Source organism: Moschus berezovskii, chromosome 21 (assembly GCF_049115385.1).
Source record: "Moschus berezovskii isolate FMDL1 chromosome 21, NW_MosBer_1.0, whole genome shotgun sequence".
Taxonomy (NCBI): Eukaryota; Metazoa; Chordata; class Mammalia; order Artiodactyla; family Moschidae; genus Moschus; species Moschus berezovskii.
This window is the reverse complement of record NC_142480.1, coordinates 55,532,897-55,552,659: the sequence shown is the minus strand read 5'-3', so window position 1 is coordinate 55,552,659 and position 19,763 is coordinate 55,532,897. Positions and strand designations below refer to the sequence as shown.

The window sequence follows — 19,763 nt, the reverse complement described above, 5'->3', positions numbered from 1 at the left end:
AGGCCAATCTGGTGGCTGTGCTCACTCCCCTTTTCTAAGAGACAAGACACCCACCCTGGGAAATGACGTCATTGGGACTCAATGCGAGTTCATCACGGAGGGACCTGGAAGGAAGGGTGACCCATCGAGCTGGTCTGCCTAGGAAAGCACAGTCTTAGACTGAAAGCTCTGTGCCCCAGGGGCAAACTGTGTCCCTGAGTCTTGGGCAAACCCAGACTGTAGTCATCCTATGTCAGACCCCCTTCTCTGAGCGGGATTCAGGGTCCCCATCTGACAAGCAGCCCTGAGTTAGGAAATGGAAACCCAGATGACACCTGTCCCTTCTTCCTCAGAACCTATTTTCCTCCCTTGCAGCCTTCTCTGGGCACAGGGGCCTCCCAGACAGCAGTGGGGGCGTGTCAACCACTCCCCTCGGTGGGCCTGAGAACACAGCCTAAAGTCTGTGTGCTGGTCCTTTCTGTGCTGTGTGCTTTCTGGCTCTTCTCACCGCCATCTAGCTTGGAGTTTGTCGACTGTGATTTGCGAAGCCCAGAGAGGTCTGGTCCCATAGAGCAGCGGTGCTTTGTGTTGTGTGTTGAGGACAAAATTAGAGAACATCTCTCTTGGCTCCAGGGTGAGTTCTGGGGGAAAGTTCCAGAATCATCTAGCAAAGCACATAAATGGGATGGGATATGGTCAGAAAAGGGACTGGAGTCCTCTCAGAATCCCCTGGGGAATTTTATCCCAAGAAGCTGGGGATCCTAACTGGAGGTTTTGTTGTAAAAACTTCATACTGTCCTAAGGGCTTCCCTGGAGGTTCAGAGGGTAGAGTCCACCTGCAGTACAGGAGACCTGGGTTCCATCCCTGGGTCAGGAAGATCCCCTGGAGAAGAGAATGGCTTCCCTCTTCAGTATTCTTGCCTGGAGAATCCCATAGACAGAGGAGCCTGGCAGGCTATACAGTCCATGGGGTTGCAAAGAGTCAGACATGACTGAGTGACTAACACACACACACACACACACTGCCCTAAAGATTTTTAGAAATGATTCAAGTCATCAGGAGAAGGAAATCTGGTACCCAGATCAGCTGGAATTAACTTCACTTCCTGTAGCAAACAAGCCCCCATCTAGAACAGATAAGATGAGACTGTTCTTTTCCACCAAGCTCCAGAGGGACAGGACCATCACACATTTTGCAAATGTAAGGATTTGCAGGGTTGCTGCCCCATTGAACAGATGGTAACACTGATCCCTGAGAGTCTGTGTGCTCTGAGATGGTCACAACCTGTGATGTACCCGGTGGGGTGCACATTCAGTCACTTGAGGAACCATGAAGAATCCAGAAGGTCCACGGTGACGCCTGAGAAATCCTGATTCTCAGCATGGCCCGGGTCTCAGCACGCTTTGAAGGGCTCCACAGGGGACTCTTAGGTGGGTCCAGGTTTGGGAGACTTTGGCATTGCCTAAGGGTGGCTAGAATGCTTGACAGGGCATGACGCTCTATTTCCACTGGTTTTGCCTTATTAATGACCTGAATCTTGTGTTTTCAAGCAGGGGAAACCACCCTTGATGAATAATTTCTATCTCCTAATGGAAAACAGAGGCTTTGTTTTTATTTACTGAACCTTTACCAAAGATGCAGTTGACAAGCTAATACGGCTTGGAAATTGCTGAAACCTTTCAATTGCTTACCCCAGAGTATTTAAAAGCAAAGAGCCCCCAGAAAGCCCATAGAGAAACTCCTCTGTGCCTGAATTAATTTCTAACTAATTATGAGAAATTACTACCAATTATTAAACAGCATTCCAAATCACTCACAGAATCTTTATTATGAATAATGTTGGTGACTACTTGAAGGAAGATGAAGGCGATTCTTTTTCCCGCTGGGTGAAGGCACGTTGTTCCTGCCGAGGTGGCTGTGCATTTGCAGGCTCTCCACGAAGTCCACAGTCTGTTCTTCTCCTGAGGGGTGGGGATATCCTTTTCTCTACCCGGTGGTGGGAGAAAGGGCAAGTGGAGATCACAGGTGGACTTGTTCTGGCAGAAAGTTTTCATTCACGGGTGGTGTGCATGTGTGCTCAGTCACTCGGTCGTGCCCGACTCTTGAGACCTGGTGGACTGTAGCCTGCCAGGATCCTCTGTCCATGGGATTTGCCAGGCAAGAATACTGGAGTGGGCTGCCATTTCCTTCTCCAGGGGGGTCTTCCCAACCCAGGGATCAAACCTGCATCTCTTGCATTAGCAGGCACTTTCTTTACCACTGAGCCACACTGGGGTGAATGAAAGTGAAAGTGTCAGTTGCTCAGTCATGTCTGACTCTGCGACCCCATGGACTGTAGCTCACCAGGCTCCTGTCCATGAGATTTTCCAGGCAAGGATACTGGAGTGGGTTGCCATACCCTTCTCCAGGGGATCTTCCCCACCCAGGGATGGAATCCGGGTTTCCTCAACTGCAGGCAGATTCTTCATCATCTGAGCCACCAGGGAAGCCTGGGGTGAACAGTGGCTCCCCCAAATATATGGGGCTTCCCTGGTAGTTCAGCTGGTAAGGAATCTACCTGCAATGCAGGAGACCCTGGTTCGATTCCTGGGTTGGGAAGTTCCGCTGGAGAAGGGCTAGGCTACCCACTCCAGTATTCCTGGACTTTTCTTGTGGCTCAGCTGACAAAAAATCCGCCTGCAATGCGGGAGACCTGGGTTCAATCCACGGGTTGGGAAGATCCCCTGGAGAAGGGAAAGGCTACCCACTCCAGTATTCTGGTCTAAAGAATTCTATGGACTGTATAGTCTATGGGGCCACAAACAGCTGGACACGACTGAGCGACTTTCACTTCACTTTCACTTTCCTAATCCTTGGGACCTGCGAGGTGCTATATTTGGAAACAGCATCTTTGCAAATGTAATTAAATTAAGGATCTCGAGGTCATCTTGATTACCCCGCTGGGCCTAAATCCAATGACAAGTGTCCTTATCAGAGACAGGAGAGGGGACACACAGACACAGAGGGGAAGGCTCTGTGGAGACGGGGCAGAGATGAGTGGCTCAGCCACGCGATGGGCAGCGCCTGGAGGAGCAGAACCTGGAAGCAGTGAAGACAGAGTCTCCCCTGGAGCCTTCAGAGGCCACGTTCAGAATTCTGGCCCCCAGAACAGTGAGAGAATGCATTTTCTTTTGTCTGAAGCCATCAAGTTGGTGGAAATTTGTTATAGCAGCCTCAGGCCTAGTTCTCCCCAGGGCTGCTGACCAGGGGTCAGTAAGGGCAGGCTGGCAGTTGTTGGGGTGTAAGATGAAGGCTGGGCCCCCCACCACGGGGACCTCAGAAGAGACCCTGAATGAGGGGGGCAGAAGGGAGGTGACAGGGGTCCACTCCATCAGGCACTTTCTCAGCTGCCAGCCCTCCCAGCTCAGCCTCCCCACTCCCCACACCTCCTCAGGTCCCAGAGCCAAGCTTCAAGAACCAGCGCATGGGGGCATTTTGACAGCGTGCCCACCGGACAGGGGCAGCTCCCCACTCTGCGTGGTGGCCCTTCCGGGGGCTAAGGTCCAAGCTGACTACCAGGCCCCCGGCCCCCATTCTCAGCCTTCTCCCCATGATGTCAGAACTTTCCCACCTGGACCTGGCTACTACACCATCATCCCCTCATCCCCTCCTCCGGAGGGGTGCTCCAGCAACGCTGAGCACAGACACTAGACTGCAGGTGGTAGTGTGGCATGCCTGGAAAACTCCTAAGTATCCCTCAAAACCCACTGCTCCTGGCAAGTTCTCTCCTGGCTGGCCCTCTTAGTCCCCTTACAAAATGAAGCACTCAGCTCAGTAGGAGCTTCCCCACCTGTTTCTATGAGGTAACACTGTCCATTGTCAGCATCTCACTGCCTTGCTCTAGCTCTGTGACACTGTTGTCTCCTGCGAGCATGTCTGATTCACGTCAGCTCCCAGCACAACGTCTGCAAGGGAATGGTCGGGCTACACTGACCAGTCTGTGCTGGGTCTACCGCGGCTCTGTCAAAGCCAAGTGGCCACCGTGCTGACCTTGGAATCCCTCCCCCACAGCTCCCCATTCCCACCGCCCAACAATGACCACACAGCTCTGGAAACATCGCTCAAAGATCAGGACAAGAGGGGCTTCCCTGGGGGCCCAGTGGGGGTGAATCCACAGGAGAAATGGGTTTGATCCCAGATCCAGGACGATTCCCCATGCTGAGGGGCAGCTGAGCCTGTGCCCCATGGCTACTGAGCCCAGGCTCTCGACTACTGAGCGCACACATGGCGACTACTGAGCCCACGTGCCCTAGAGCCCGTGCTCCGCAACAAGAGAATCCATTGCAATAAGAAGCCCACGCACTGCAACTGGAGAAAAGTCTGCACAGCGAGGAAGACCCAGCACAGCCAAAAATAAATCAATGAATCAAAATTTTTTTTTTTTTTTTTTAAGATCAAGACAAGCGCTGCTCTTTGGTTAAACAACCCTCCCTTTGTGGTTAGGTGTCCCATCAGCTCCTGGGCTACCTGCTGCTGGGATGTGACTTTTTATTTTCATGTCATCAGGGCAGAGGGGCTTGCTGACCCAAGGACCATGGGAGGGAACAACTCTCCAGAGGCAAACGGGAGGACCCTCGCCGCTGAAAGCGGGGGATGGATGGAAGCAGCAAGGACTGCTGCTCAGGCTCCTCTGGAAAGAAGCCATCTGTGATCTCTATGCCCACCCCCCCACCCCCACCAGATTGTCTCTGCTGCTGACCCAGAGCCTCGCTCCTTCTAAACCCAGGACCTCAGCTGGCTGCTCCTGCCCCCTCCCCATTCCAGTTGCCACACACCCATGTTGGGCTGCCCGGCTTGTCTGGGGTTTTTATTTCCAATTGATCGCTTAGAGATGAAACCTGCCTCGGCGGGAGGTAAACATTTTATTTCTATCCTGACTTCCTTAGGTGATGGAGAGTGGCAATTTGCCGGCTTGTGCCGAAGAAGGCCAAGCCTGTCTCTTGTCCTAAAGGTAATTACCACTACCTGATCCTCAGAGAGAGTGTCTGGTTGTGTCTCCATTTGGCCGAGGCTGGCTGGATGTTGTGCTTAATGCTTTCATTACTTCTGTCAACAACAGCTGGCGACGAGGAGCCATTTATCACAACTTCAGCTCTGGAAGTGGGGGAAAAAAAGAGGAAGAGGGGAGACATGATCTGTTAGCAAGCCAATGACAAGCCTAATAGTTTTGTTTTTGCACGCGCTTGAATGTAAACTTCTCCAGAGGAGCAAAATTGCAGTTATTACCTGGGAAGGGAAGGAAGTCTATTTATCTTCTAGAATGCACCAACTCTCTCCCTCAGGTATAACCTACATATATTCTCGGAGACAGGAAGGGGGTGATAAACTATCTTTCTCCCCTCTCCCACCCACAATGTTTCCTCTGAGTGAAACTTAGCAGTCACTGTCGGAAAAGTGATCCTTCTTTAAGCCACTTTTGCAAAACTCTGCAGAGCACTTGCATTAACAACCTCGTATCATAAGATGGTTTGCAAACTTAATAAAGAGGAAAACAAAAACTCATACTGGGGCAATGGGATGTAGCCTTATCTCATTATCCCTCATTTGTAAGATGCCTCTTCAAATACCCGCCTTGTTCCAGAGTTATTCGTTGCTCTGTTTTTCTCCCCCACTAGACTGTCAGCAGGGGACCTCCCTCACTTGTTTCTGCATTCCCCAGTGGTCTAACATAGCAGATTCTCAATAAATAAGTGCTTGCTGAATTTGAATTTGACCCTAGGGGAGCCTGGATGGATGAAGTTGCTGGCTGGCTCTGAATGCCTAAGGCCACTCATACATAATTCTGGGTGCGTACCATCATCTTCCCACCTGACTCAGGCATTACAGGACCTGCGTGAATTCAGCTGCTTGAAATCTATGCTAGTGGGTTTCTGAGAAACCAGGTTACAATTACATCTCTAAAGGCAGCGCAGGAACCACAGTGATGCACGTGGGTCACACTGCAAGCTCCTTTTGTATGTGCTGACAGCACATTCTCTCAGTTAGAATGACAAGTGGATTTGTGATGTCAAATTCTGGAGCTTGAAAGGATTCAAACCAAACATCTATGTCCTCTGCATTTACCTTGGAACAGCCATGCTAAAAAAGATGAAACCCTTTTAATAGGTCTAAACCCAGGGCTCTATTTTGCTTTTTGTAGGTAGAGAAGAAATTTATTTGGGGGACGCGCTTTCTCCTCCATTCCCAATACTTCTGACTCCTCTGGCTGATACTACTTGTCAGAGATTCAAAAACATGCAACTTTGGCAGAGAACAGAAAATTCAAGGGTTTTGAGTATTCTTCCAGCTGACAGGCCTAAAGAGAGCTTTCAAAGGAAACAGAAGACCCGACCCTTTGCAATTTTTGCTGTTTTCACGAACAGAGGCAGAGGGTTTAGTGGAAGGATTTCACAAGCTGTGAGACTACAGGCAAATAACTTTATCACTCTGAGCCTCAGTTTCCCCATTTACAGAAAGAGGGTGTGGAAGAGGAAGATATTCTCTGAATGGGGACTAGGCATGGTCCAACCATAGCAAGTGGCAAGCCTGGGTCTGTTGGCTTGTAAAGCATTTTCTCACTCTATAGCATCAAGCTGTCCTCTGGCCAAAGACTGTCATTTGGGGAAATACTCTTTTAAATTTAGAGTGCGCCTTCAGTAATCATTGGCTTCCCTTGTGGCTCAGCTGGTAAAGAATCCACCTGCAATGCGGGAGACCTGGGTTTGATCCCTGGGTTGGGAAGACCCCCTGGAGAAGGGAAAGGCTACCTACTCCAGTATTCTGGCCTGGAGAATTCCATGGACTGTATAGTCCATGGGGTCACAAACAGTTGGACATGACTGAGTGACTTTCACTTCACTTTCAATAATCAAGGTTAACAGTTCTGAGATGACTTCCTAAACATTTTTAAGAGGTCTCAACAAAGTTTCTGAGTGCTCTATTTTCCATCTTTATCTCTCCCCATGAAATTGGGTGAAAATCCTGATTTCTTTCAGAGTCTCCATTATTTGGCAAAAATTCAAATTATGAATAAGCTCATTGGTGGCTCAAGTGCCTCCAAGTGGGTGGGCTCCTTTTCAGAAAGACTCTTACCGATCTGAATTTTCCATCTCCGCAGCCTCTAGACCCGGGCCATTTCCTGGGCTCTTCTATCAACAGCTTCCTCTCCCCCCCCCCCCCCCCCCCGCCCCACACTGATTAGAGAAATGTGAAGCCAAAGTGAAACGAAACAGATCTATTTGCTAAGTAAGAAGGGCACCATCCAGCAAAGAGGAGAAGCAGATTAATAGCTGCCTTACAGCAAAAACAAATGAACACAAAATCTAATTTACAAACCTATTAGATTTGCTATGTAAGCTGTTCACAGCTGATCTGATTGTACCTCTGCCTCCAGAATTCCTGCAAGACAAAGGAAATGCATTATTTATAAATTCAGCTCTTTTTTGCAAAGCCCTCTTCAGTCGCCAGGAGCTCCTGCAGCCCGCCTTAGAGAAGTACAAAGTGGGGATGCATTCTCGCCCTGGATTCTCCAGAATGGACAGCATCCTGATCTAGCTGCAAATCCAAGCCTTTGAGAGGGAAGAAGCTGACCTCAGGTCCTTTCCTGTCTCCCACTTGAGCACTGTTTCAATTCCCACCTAGGTTTCCACTTGAGAATTTCATCTGACTTCGAGACAGACTCCTCTGGGATTCATCCCCTCTGGTTAACCCCACAGGCTAGCATGCTTTAGCACGACTCAGCACCTGCTGTAGCATGACTCAGCCTTCACTCTAGCCTGACTCAGCATCTTCCCTTCGTCTTTTGCTTTCACTTACCTTGATGAAAGTGAAAGAGGAGAGTGAAAAGGTTGGCCTAAAAATCAACTTTCAAAAAACAAAGATCGTGGCATCTGGTCCCATCACTTCATGGCAAATAGATGGGGGAAAACTATAAATAGTGGCAGATTGTTTTCTTGGGCTCTAAAGTCACTGTGGACAGTGACTTCAGCCAAGAAATTAAAAGACTCTTGCTCCTTGGAGGAAAAGATATGACAAAACCTATACAGTGTATTAAAAAGCAGAGACATCACTTTTCCTACAAAGGTTGATACAGTCAAGGCTATGGTTTTTCCAGTAGTCATGTAAAAATGTGAGAATTGGATCATGAGAAGGCTTAGTGCCAAAGAAATGATGCTTTTGAGCTGTGGTGTTGGAGAAGACTCTTGAGAGTCCCTTGGACAGCAAGGAGATCAAACAAATCCATCCTAAAGGAATTATGCCCTGAATATTCACTGGAAGGACTGATGCTGAAGCTGAAACTCCAACACTTTGGCCACCTGATGCAAAGAACTGACTCACTGGAAAAGACCCTGATGCTGGGAAAGATTGAAGGCTGGAGGAGAAAGGGACAACAGAGGAGAAGATGGTTGGATGGCATCACTGACTCAATGGACATGAGTCCGAGCAAGCTCCGGGAGTTGGTGATGGACAGGGAAGCCTGCTGTGCTGCAATCCACGGGGTCACAAAGAGTTGGACATGACTTAGTGAGTGGACAACAACAACTTGTGGTAAGAAGTTGTCCACCACATTGTCTCCAAACTTAAGATCTCAGAAGTTCAACAGAGGCAGCGAGACTGACTCAACCAGTGCCTCCAACAAAATGTGAACATGATTTGCTTTTTGGTGGCAGGAAAAATAGTAGCAGTGTCGCTTTGTGGGGGAGCAGGAGATGGGTGAGTATTAGTGTCCTTTGCTTCTTCCTCTGGAGGATAAGCTGTGGGAGTCAAAGCACTCTAAGGGCCTTTCCAGTCCCACCGTTTCTTCAGTTCCGTCAGATTCTGTTCTGGGTGGGGGCTATAGGGCCATGAAGTTTCACCCTACTTTGCCAGTTGCACTGGGTCAGGGGAGATAAATCTATTGTCCCTGGTATTCAGCCCATGCTGTGCTCTGTGTGTGTGTTTAAAAGTTGTATGTGAGACTGAGGCAGGGGGCAGATGGACCCCCCATCCAGGGCAAAGCTACTGGAGACTCATTCCCTCTTGACTGAAACTCCAAGACGAGAGCAGCAGGACAATTCAGAGAGGACTGGGCCCTATTCAGACCACACGTTTCATTCCCCAAGTCAGGAGACCTTCCTGACCACACACGCACAGAAAAGGCTCCTTGGAGGCCAAAGGGGAGTCATGTTAAGGGAGGTTCTACCCAGATGCCTTTTTGGTAGAATCCATCTTGGCTAAGAGATGCATGTGCACACATGGGAGGATCCTGAGATGTATCAAATAGAGACTGTGAACCAGGGAAATCATAATGACTGGCCAAAAGAAACCCAGAAGAAATGTCCCATAGAAGTAATTCAAATTGCCACGAGGGTGTGACTCAGTGACTCTATTTCTCCCCGAGACAACCCATGTGTCTGTCCCCATGAACTGTAATTCTTTGTCTTCTTAATATAATACTTGACTTGCTTCACTATCTTTGTCTTTGTGGGAATTCTTTTCTGCAAAGCTGAAGGCTAGGGCCCTGGTCACTGACCACTGGTCTAGTGGCTAGGATCTGGTGCTTTCACCACTGTGAGTGAGTGGGAGAGATTCGCTCAGTTGTACCTGACTCTTTGCAACCCCATGGGCTGTAGCCTGCCAGGCTCCTCTGTCCATGGACTTCTCCAGGCAAGATTACTGGAGTGGGTTGCCATTTCCTTCACCACCATGACCTGGCCTCAATCTCTGGCTGGGAACCCAAGCCGTTGTAGGGCAAGGCTACCCAAGAGCAAGACTAATGGTTAAATTAAATAATTTCCCACATTGATTTGTAGGGTATGTGGTTTAAGGAGATGTTTTTCATACTTTTCTCATTTTTCAAAAGTTCCATCTAGACCTTCAACCAAGGTGCTGGTATACTTCAAAGAAACAATTAAAATCACTGCAAAATCATTGTGTATTTAAAGAACCCTGTGATTTACTAGGAACTCTGTGGGGGAAGTCAATGCCTATTTCCTCACTGGTTTTAAGTTTGAAACCAGAAATCCTAAATTTCTTTAGGATTCACATACTTGTAGACATAACATTGTGTGTGTGTGTGTGTGTGTGAGTGCGTGTGTGTTTATGTTTTCCTGATAGATTGAAATGTCTTTTCAACACTGTTTGCAATAGGAATCATTCTGCCTCATAGCTGGATGAACCGACAGCAGGAAGGGTGTTATGACTTACCCTGTGCTTTGTCACAGGCCTCCCTTCAGGCCTCAGATTTCATCACACACAGTCTAGTTTTTAATTGCACAGAGTATCATTGGTTCCTCACATTGCAATCAATGCGTAATATCTCTTTCTTGTTTCTCTTCATTTCCCCTTGGGATGGCAGAGTGATCGCACTTCTAATTCAAGGGTCTAGGACTACCTGGCCAGCTCCGGCCTGTAACCATAATCTATTATACTTAGGTCAGAGCCCAGGGGCTCTCCTGGGCATGCTGCTGTCCACAAGTCACTGACCTTTCACCATGCCCTGACCTTGACCCCTGTTTTCAAAATCAGCACTCCTTGTTGGGAGGGAAGACTTGCTGGGCCAGATATTAAGTCAAGTATAGTAATTAAAAGTGTGGTCATAGCTCAAGATTAATGAAAGGTTAATGGAACAAAAAATTTATCTAGACCTGATGTATTATTTTTTAAACATTATTATCAGTGAGAAATTCAATAAATGGTTTGAAGTAGTTGATTAATAATCTGGAACTGAGTTGGAGGGAAATCAGGTTAAGTGTTCCCTGATTTATAAATTTCCAGTGGATTTAACTAGTGTTTCTCAGACCGTAATAATGCTCCTATTCCTATCAGCAGTTTGCCATATTTTGTTTATCACCCATTCTACTATATACTTAAGTTTTCAAATTGACTCATTTTTTAAAAACTTCTTAATCTAAGCAATGCCATCAGTGAAAATATGGGTTTCATATCATGAATATATACTCATTTGAAAAGAACACAAAACCATTACCCCCCAAAATATTTATCAATGGAATTCCTAAAATCATTTTACATTATCACCAAGAACTCTTGTAGCCACCTCTGGAAAAGACTGAATTAAACAGTTAAATATTTAAAGAAGGCAACCCATATGAAATTGGTATGAAGATGGAAGAGAATATTTATCAGATCTCGATGAGGTATGAGGAGCGAATGTGAAGGACTTCTAAAATTCAGTTGTGTAAGAATAAACCCTGAGGGAATGCAGACAGATTTGACTTCACAAAAATTTAAAATTCTGCTTATACAAACAGCAAAGCTCAACAAACTCTCTCCAGCGTCCTTCTTGGAATATGAGAGGGCTCCAGGTGAGGGGAACCCTGTGTGTATCCCAGACACACAGGGTCAGCTCCTATGCCCCATAATCTGCTGAAGTTATCCAAAATGCAGGGGAACCCTGCATTTGCATCCTTCTCTTCTCTTGTCTCCAGGCCAGGTTCTGAGGAGCACTCAGGCCTGCTGACTGGGGTGCCACAAACCTTGCACTTTTTCATACTAAGAAAGTAAGTGAAAGTTGCTCAGTCGTGTCCGACTCTTTGCGACCACATGGACTGTACAGACCCTGGAATTCTCCAGGTCAGAATACTGGAGTGGGTAGCCTTTCCCTTCTCTGGGGTTTCATACTAGAACTTCCTATAATCCTGGCTTTCCCCCACCTCAGCACTCTGATGTTTCAGGGTTGGTGTTGGGTGTCGGGGCAGCTAATTGTGCGCTGTAGTATGTTTAGCTGCATTCCTGGCTTCTACCTGCTTTAAGGCAAGAGCAGCCCTCCCCACACCCCGCAAATTGTGACAGCCAAAAATGCCTCCAGTTGTCCCCTGGGGCAGGAAGGCAGAATGACCTCCACTTGAGAACCTCTGCTGCGACTCTTGTCTTCTACCTGGTGCCTCTGAGATGAATCCCCGCCCTGCTCTCCCTCACCAGCCAACCCGTTCCATCACCTTCCCAAGCCCAACCCCATGCCAAACTTCAAGCCCAACACCTGTGCTTCTGCTCAAAACCCAATTTTCAATGCTCAGCCACCTTTTCCTTCTCCTCCCAAAGCGTTCCGCTACAGCATTTGTCACCTTTTTCATATTTAACTATTTCATGGGATCACAGATGGGGGACATGAAAGATATGTTGTCATTTACCTAGTCCAATGAAGCAGAAATAGATGTTTTTCTGAAACTCTCTTGCTTTCTCCATGATCCAGCGGATGTTGACAATTTGATCTCTGGTGCCTCTGCCCTTTCTAAAACCTGCTTGAACATCTGGAGTTCACGGTTCACATATTGCTGAAGCCTGGCTTGGAGAATTTTGAGCATGACTTTACTGGCATGTGAGATGAGTGCAATTGTGCGGTAGTTTGAGCATTCTTTGGCATTGCCTTTCTTTGGGATTGGAATGAAAACTGACCTTTTCCTGTCCTGTGGCCACTGCTGAGTTTTCCAAATTTGCTGGCATATTGAGTGCAGCACTTTCACAGCATCATCTTTCAGGATTTGAAATAGCTCAATTGGAATTCCATCACCTCTACTAGCTTTGTTCGTAGTGATGCTCTCTAAGGCCCACTTGACTTCACATTCCAAGATGTCTGGCTCCAGGTGAGTGATCACGCCATCGTGATTATCTTGGTCGTGAAGATCTTTTTTGTACAGTTCTTCTGTGTATTCTTGCCACCTCTTCTTAATATCTTCTGCTTCTGTTAGGTCCATACCATTTCTGTCCTTTATCGAGCCTATCTTGGCATGAAATATTCCCTTGATATCTCTAATTTTCTTGAAGAGATCTCTTGTTTTTCCTATTCTGTTGTTTTCCTCTATTTCTTTCCACTGATAGCTGAGGAAGGCTTTCTTATCTCTCCTTGCTATTCTTTGGAACTCTGCATTCAGATGCTTATATCTTTCCTTTTCTCCTTTGCTTTTCGCTTCTCTTCTTTTCACAGCTATTTGTAAGGCCTCCTCAGACAGCCATTTTGCTTTTTTGCATTTCTTTTCCATGGGGATGGTCTTGGTCCCTGTCTCCTGTACAATGTCACGAACCTCCGTCCAGAGTTCATCAGGCACTCTATCTATCAGATCTAGTCCCTTAAATCTATTTCTTACTTCCACTGTATAATCATAAGGGATTTGATTTAGGTCATACCTGAATGGTCTAGTGGTTTTCCCTACTTTCTTCAATTTAAGTCTGAATTTGGCAATAAGGAGTTCATGATCTGAGCCACAGTCAGCTCCTGGTCTTGTTTTTGCTAACTGTATACAGCTTCTCCATCTTTGGCTGCAAAGAATATAATCAATCTGATTTCGGTGTTGACCATCTGGTGATGTCCATGTGTAGAGTCTTCTCTTGTGTTGTTGGAAGAGGGTGTTTGCTATGACCAGTACGTTCTCTTGACAAAACTCTATTAGCCTTTGCCCTGCTTCATTCCGTGCTCCAAGGCCAAATTTGCCTGTTACTCCAGGTGTTTCTTGACTTCCTACTTTTGCATTCCAGTCCCCTATAATGAAAAGGACATCTTTTTTGGGTGTTAGTTCTAAAAGGTCTTGTAGGTCTTCATAGAACCGTTCAACTTCGGCTTCTTCAGCATTACTGGTTGGGGCATAGACTTGGATAACTGTAATATTGAATGGTTTGCCTTGGAAACGAACAAAAATCATTCTGTTGTTTTTAAGATTGCATCCAAGTACTGCATTTCAGACTCTTTTGTTGACCATGATGGCTACTCCATTTCTTCTAAGGGATTCCTGCCCACAATAGTAGATATAATGGTCATCTGAATTAAATTCACCCATTCCAGTCCATTTTAGTTTGCTGATTCCTAGCAAAAGAGTTCCAGAAAAACATCTATTTCTGCTTCATTGACTATGCCAAAGCCTTTGACTGTGTGGATCACAATAAACTGTGGAAAATTCTGAAAGACATGGGAATACCAGACCACCTGACCTGCCTCTTGAGAAACCTGTATGCAGGTCAGGAAGCAACAGTTAGAACTGGACATGGAACAACAGACTGGTTCCAAATAGGAAAAGGAGTACGTCAAGGTTGTATATTGTCACCCTGCTTATTGAACTTCTATGCAGAGTACATCATGAGGAACGCTGGGCTGGAAGAAGCACAAGCTGGTATCAAGATTGCCAGGAGAAATATCAATAACCTCAGATATGCAGATGACACCACCCTTATGGCAGAAAGTGAAGAGGAACTCAAAAGCCTCTTGATGAAAATGAAAGAGGAGAGTGAAAAAGTTGGCTTGAAGCTTAACATTCAGAAAACAAAGATCATGGCATCTGGTCCCATCACTTCATGGGAAATAGATGGGGAAACAGTGGAAGTAGTGTCAGACGTTATTTTTTTGGGCTCCAAAATCACTGCAGATGCTGATTGCAGCCATGAAATTAAAAGACGCTTACTACTTGAAAGGAAAGTTATGACCAACCTAGATAGCATATTAAAAAGCAGAGACATTACTTTGCCAACCAAGGTCTGTCTAGTCAAGGCTATGGTTTTTCCAGTGGTCATGTATGGCTGTGAGAGTTGGACTGTGAAGAAAGCTGATCGCCGAAGAATTGATGCTTTTGAACTGTGGTGCTGGAGGAGACTCTTGAGAGTCCCTTGGACTGCAAGGAGATCCAACCAGTCCATTCTAGAGGAGATCAATCCTGGGTGTTCATTGGAAGGACTGATGCTAAAGCTGAAACTCCAATACTTTTGCCACCTCATGTGACGAGTTGACTCACTTGAAAAGACTCTGATGCTGGGAGGGATTAAGGGCGGGAGGAGATGGGGATGACAGAGAATGAGATGGATGGATGGCATCACCAACTCAATGGACATGAGTTTGAGTGAACTCCGGGAGCTGGTGATGGACAGGGAGGCCAGGTGTGCTATGATTCTTGGAGTCGTAAAGGGTTGGACATGACTGAGAGACTGAACTGAACCGAACATAGTCCAAACTCCTCCTCTTATAGTTGAAGGAACCAAGGTCTTCAGTTTGGTTCGGACTTCAGTTTCCTTGGCTGCTGGCCATACTAGGATGGAAGCCCCTGGGTGGCGTGCACTAATCATGTCTTTTATTTTCTCTATCCAATGCTTTGACATCTGGGGGCTTGCTGACTTTGGAGGGGCAGCTTCTCTCAGGGTTAGTAAATTTTAGAGATAGTAAACCACTGGCCTGGGAGGGCACCTTTCAAATGCAAACCAACCAATCTAGAGCCCAACCTCTCCGCTGCCCCATCACCTCCCTCTTTGGGATCTTACACTTGGGGTCACCATCCACCTGCCATAATCAACCTAGAGCTAGGTACTAGACTTCTATGCATCTATCTGGTCTAATAAACCCAGTGATTACAGTTATCCCAGACACACAGGGTCCGCTCCTATGCCCCAGAGTCTGCTGAAGTTATCCAAAACAGCCATTCCTAAGCTGCTTACCCAGCCTCACCCTTGCTTCCTCTGCAAACCACAATAAAGGCTCTTGTCCACAGTTCCCCCTTCCTCTGCCTCTTAAGGGACCTGGGGCTACTCCTTGTAGCCCTACATGACGTGGTGTGTTCCCTCTCTTGGGATCTGGGAGTACAAAAAACACCATTTTCAACGGCAGCCATTTCCCGATCTGTTGGCCTATTATTATTATTATTTTAAATAATAATAAACTATTATTATGGATGTTATCTAAATAATAAATATTATATTAATATATATTATTATATATTAATAATATAATTTACTATATTATTTAAATATATATTTAATATATTATTTAAAATATATGTTTAATGTATTATTTAATAATAATATATTATTAAATAATAAGAAAACTTATAATGAAACAGGGAGACCCAGTCTTGTTCACCTTCTCAGCCTTGCACAGTACCTTGCTCAAGCAGGACTTTTCTTCCTAAGTCTTTCCAGTAGTTTGCATAGTGTGTTCCCACATATTATTTATACCTGTGCAAGACACTGTTTCACCTCTCAGATACCCAGAGAATGGGGCATACTGTCATTCAAAGAAACTCCGGCTGCAGATCTTTGGCTCAAAATGAACTGCATGAATTGACAAGGGATTTTTTTTTCTAATTAGGTTTGGCCTCTATTGTTATTAAAATAAGCCTGCGTCCCTTGTGACAGGGGAATGCTGAGACCTGCTTGGGTGAGTGACAGAAGATGATCTGGTGAGAAAAATCTGCTAAAGATAATTAATCAGCTTCTGAGATCATAGAAATAAAGATGCTTAGATCATCCAAGTGAAAAAATACATGGGAAAGCACTGTGCACACTATAAAGAACTCTATAAAACAAGGTGCAATGTTAGTAACAACCACTGTCCGCGTGACCTGCCCAGTATTCTCAGCCATAGTTAGGATGGAGGTTGAGTACTCCAAAGTGCTACATTTTGAGAAGTTAGTCTCCTTTCCACCACAAACATAATACTCTTTCCAAGCAGTAGCTAAGATAATAAATAAAAACAGCATGTTAAAAGAGAATAACATCCATAGTTAGATTTGTTTTCAGTGAAAAACAATAAGCAAACCTGAAAACTGCATTTCTGTTTAGCCTCTTCATCCAAGCCCAGCTGTTTGTAGGTAAGGTCACGTTCTCGTGTGCTGGGGTCTCATAGCTGTGTTAGAATCTCCGACATCCTTGGTTTCTCACTGGAGAGTCGGGGTCGGTAAATGGACTTTCAAGAGCTGACAGCTTTAATTAAGAGTCTGGACCCAGCTTAAACAGCTGATTAGTCCTGAGAACAGAAGATTAAACTGAAGCACAAGTCATGAATTTGCAGATTCTTCCTTCGCAGTTTCAGGAGGATGCTGAATGCGTGCGTTCAACCTGTGCACAGAAACCGCTGGGGTTCCTGCCTGTTGCTCCTCCGTGGACACATGGCAAGGAGAAGGAAGGGAAAAAGTGATTTGGGGTCAGTCACGTGAAGAGTGAGAGCTCCCAGCAGGGTCCAAGGTGGTTTCTAAAATGACTTCTTTTTTGTGGTGGTGGTGGTTCAGGCTCTAAGTCGTGTCTGACTCTTTGCAGCCTTATGAACTGAAACGCACCAGACTTCCCTGTCTTTCGCTATCTTCTGGTGTTTGCTCAAGTTCATGTCCGTTAAGTTGGTGATGCCATCCAAGGACATATAAGTATGTGGTGCCCAGGACACATGGTGAGGAAAAAAGCAAGGAAAAGGATGGGTCAGTCACGTCCAACCATCTCATCCTCTGTCGCCCCCTTCTCCTCCAGCCTTCAGTCTTTCCCAGCATCTGGGTCTTTTTCCAATTGGTTGGCTCTTTGCACCAGGTAGACAAAGTACTGGAGCTTCAGCTTCAGCATCAGTCCTTCCAATGAATACTCAGGGTTGATTTCCTTTCGGATTGACTGGTTTGATCTCCTTGCAGTCCAAGGGACTCTCAAGAGTCTTCTCCAGCACCACAATTCAAAAGTATCAATTCTTTGGCACTCGGCCTTCTTTATGGTTCAACTCTCATATCTGTACATGACTAATGGAAAAGCCATAGCTTTGACTATACGGACCTTTGTGAGCAAAGTGATGTCTCTGCTTTTTAATATGCTGCCTAGGTTTGTTACAGCTTTCCTTCCAGGGAGCAAGCATCTTTTAATTTTGTGGCTGCAGTCACCATCCACAGTGATTTTAGAACCCAAGAAAATAAAATCTGTCACTGTTTCCACTTTTTCCCCATCTATTTGCCATGAGGTGATGGGACCAGATGCCATGATCTTACTGTTTTGAATGCTGAGCTTTAAGCCAGCTTTTTCACTCTCCTCTTTCATCCTCATCAAGAGGCTCTTTTTCTACCATTACAGTGGTGTCATCTGCATATCTGAGGTTGTTGATATTTCTCCCAGCAATCTTGATTCCAGCTTGTGATTCATCCAGTCTGGGCATGTCACATGATGCACTCTTCATAGAGGTTAAATAAGCAGGGTGACAACATACAGCCTTGAGGTATTCCTTTCCCAGTTTTGAACCAGTCTGGTTGTTCCATGTCCACTTCTAACTGTTGCTTCTTGGCCTGAATACAGTTTTCTCTGGAGATAGGTAGAGTGGTCTGGTATTCTTGTCTCTTTAAGAATTTTCTGCAGTTGGTTGTGATCCACACAGTCAAAGGCTTTTTGCGGAAAAATATGCATAACACAAAATTTTCATTTTGTCCTTTTTAAGTGTACAATTCAGCGGCATCCAGTATGTTCACAAGATCATGCAGCCATCACCATCTCTAGGATTTTTTCATCCCTCCCAACAGAAACACTATCCCCTTGCTTCTTTCTGGTGAACTCACCAGACTGTTACCTGAATCTCTCTCCTAGACTTACACTCTATCTATCCTAACAGTGCTGGAGAACTTGTCATAAGGGGAAGCAAGTTAAGGGTACAAGCTTTGAGATAAGACTCCTAGGGTCTGCATTCTAACTGAACTAATCATTAGCTGTGTGATCTTTGACTTCTGATCCAGGCTTACGTTTGTTTATGGAGTGATTGTAGAGATTAAGTGAGCTAATGAATGCAGAGATGTAGAACAGCTCATGACACGTCGTAAAGAACTTGATGTTATCCTTATTTTGACTTTTTGCAACCCTTTCAAAATGCAGGGACTTCCCTGGTGGTCCAGGGGCTGGGACTCGGCACTCTCAGTGTGGGGGTGCAGGCCTGGATTTGATCCCTGGTTGGGATCCCCCATGCAACTAAAGATCCCCCAGGCCACAGCTAAAAAATCCCATGGCTGGGGATCCCACACGCTGCAAAGAAGATCGAGGATCCCACGTGTGGTGGCTGGGGCCCAGGACAGCCAAATATATAAATAAATAAGTACTTTTTTAAAAGAAAAAGTCAAATCATGTTGACTTGAGAGGAACATGATAACAGGTAGCTGCCCAGATTTGACCTGTGAGCTATGTTTTGCTAACTCGTTCTCTAGGATCAGTTCAGTTCAGTCGCTCAGTCATGTCTGACTCTTTGCGATCCTATGGACTGCAGCATGCCAGGCTTCCCTGTCCATCACCAACTCCTGGAGCTTACTTAAACACATGTCCATCGAGTCAGTGATGCCATCCAACCGTCTTATCCTCTGTCATCCCCTTCTCCTCCCGTCTTCAATCTTTCCCAGCATCAGGGTCTTTTCCAATGAGTCAGTTCTTTGTATCAGGTGGCCAAAGTATTGGAGTTTCAGCATCAGTCCTTCCAATGAACACTCAGGACTGATTTCCTGAATATTCTTCTCTAGGATGTTAGGAGCAAAAGGCCCCTCCACGTAGCAACTTTGCCATAGGTCTCCTGACGACATCCTTCTGGTGGAGATAGGCTTCTACTGCCAGAGGAAGGCTTTCTTGAAGTCTCGGTTCCAATAGCGAGGACCACAAACTCCTGTACTGCTAGCTCCTTACATAGATCACAGTGAAAGCTGGAACAGGCCAGTCACTTCTGGACTGTCAGCCAGGGTCTTGTGTGATGGTATAGGGGGCCCCCTCTCAGCAGCTTCAGCCTTGTTGCTGTTCAGTCACTCAGTCGTGTCCGACTCTTTGCAGCCGCACGGACTGCAGCACGCCAGGCTTCCCTGTCCTTCACTCTCTCCCTGAGTTTGCTCAAATTCATGTCCACTGAGTCAGGGATGCCATCCAACCATCTCCTCCTCTGTTGTCCCCCCCTCCTCTTCAGCCTTACAGGCAGCAAACGACACTGCTGATAGTATGATGCTTGCACCAAATTTAGGCTTATTCCCAGTGCCTCCCGTGTCTGGCACCAACGTGGTGACCCTCCTCCAGGTCCACCCATTCCACTTCT

At 46.2% G+C, this 19,763-nt stretch overlaps 1 protein-coding gene across 2 annotated transcripts in view; it reads right to left on the bottom strand.

Annotated features, from left to right (window-relative positions):
- ST8SIA2 (ST8 alpha-N-acetyl-neuraminide alpha-2,8-sialyltransferase 2) overlaps positions 1-19,763 on the bottom strand; it is a 74,593-nt gene that overhangs the window by 23,497 nt on the left and 31,333 nt on the right. For both annotated transcript variants that reach the window (XR_008684798.2, XM_055417739.2), the window contains exons 2-3: positions 7,334-7,396; positions 4,985-5,113 (exon numbers count right to left, since the gene is read on the bottom strand). Coding sequence is in view for 1 of the 2 variants with exons in the window: in XM_055417739.2 (XP_055273714.1) it covers positions 4,985-5,113; positions 7,334-7,396 (192 nt within the window). In the remaining variant the exon portion in view is untranslated. The remainder of the gene's footprint in view (positions 1-4,984; positions 5,114-7,333; positions 7,397-19,763) is intronic.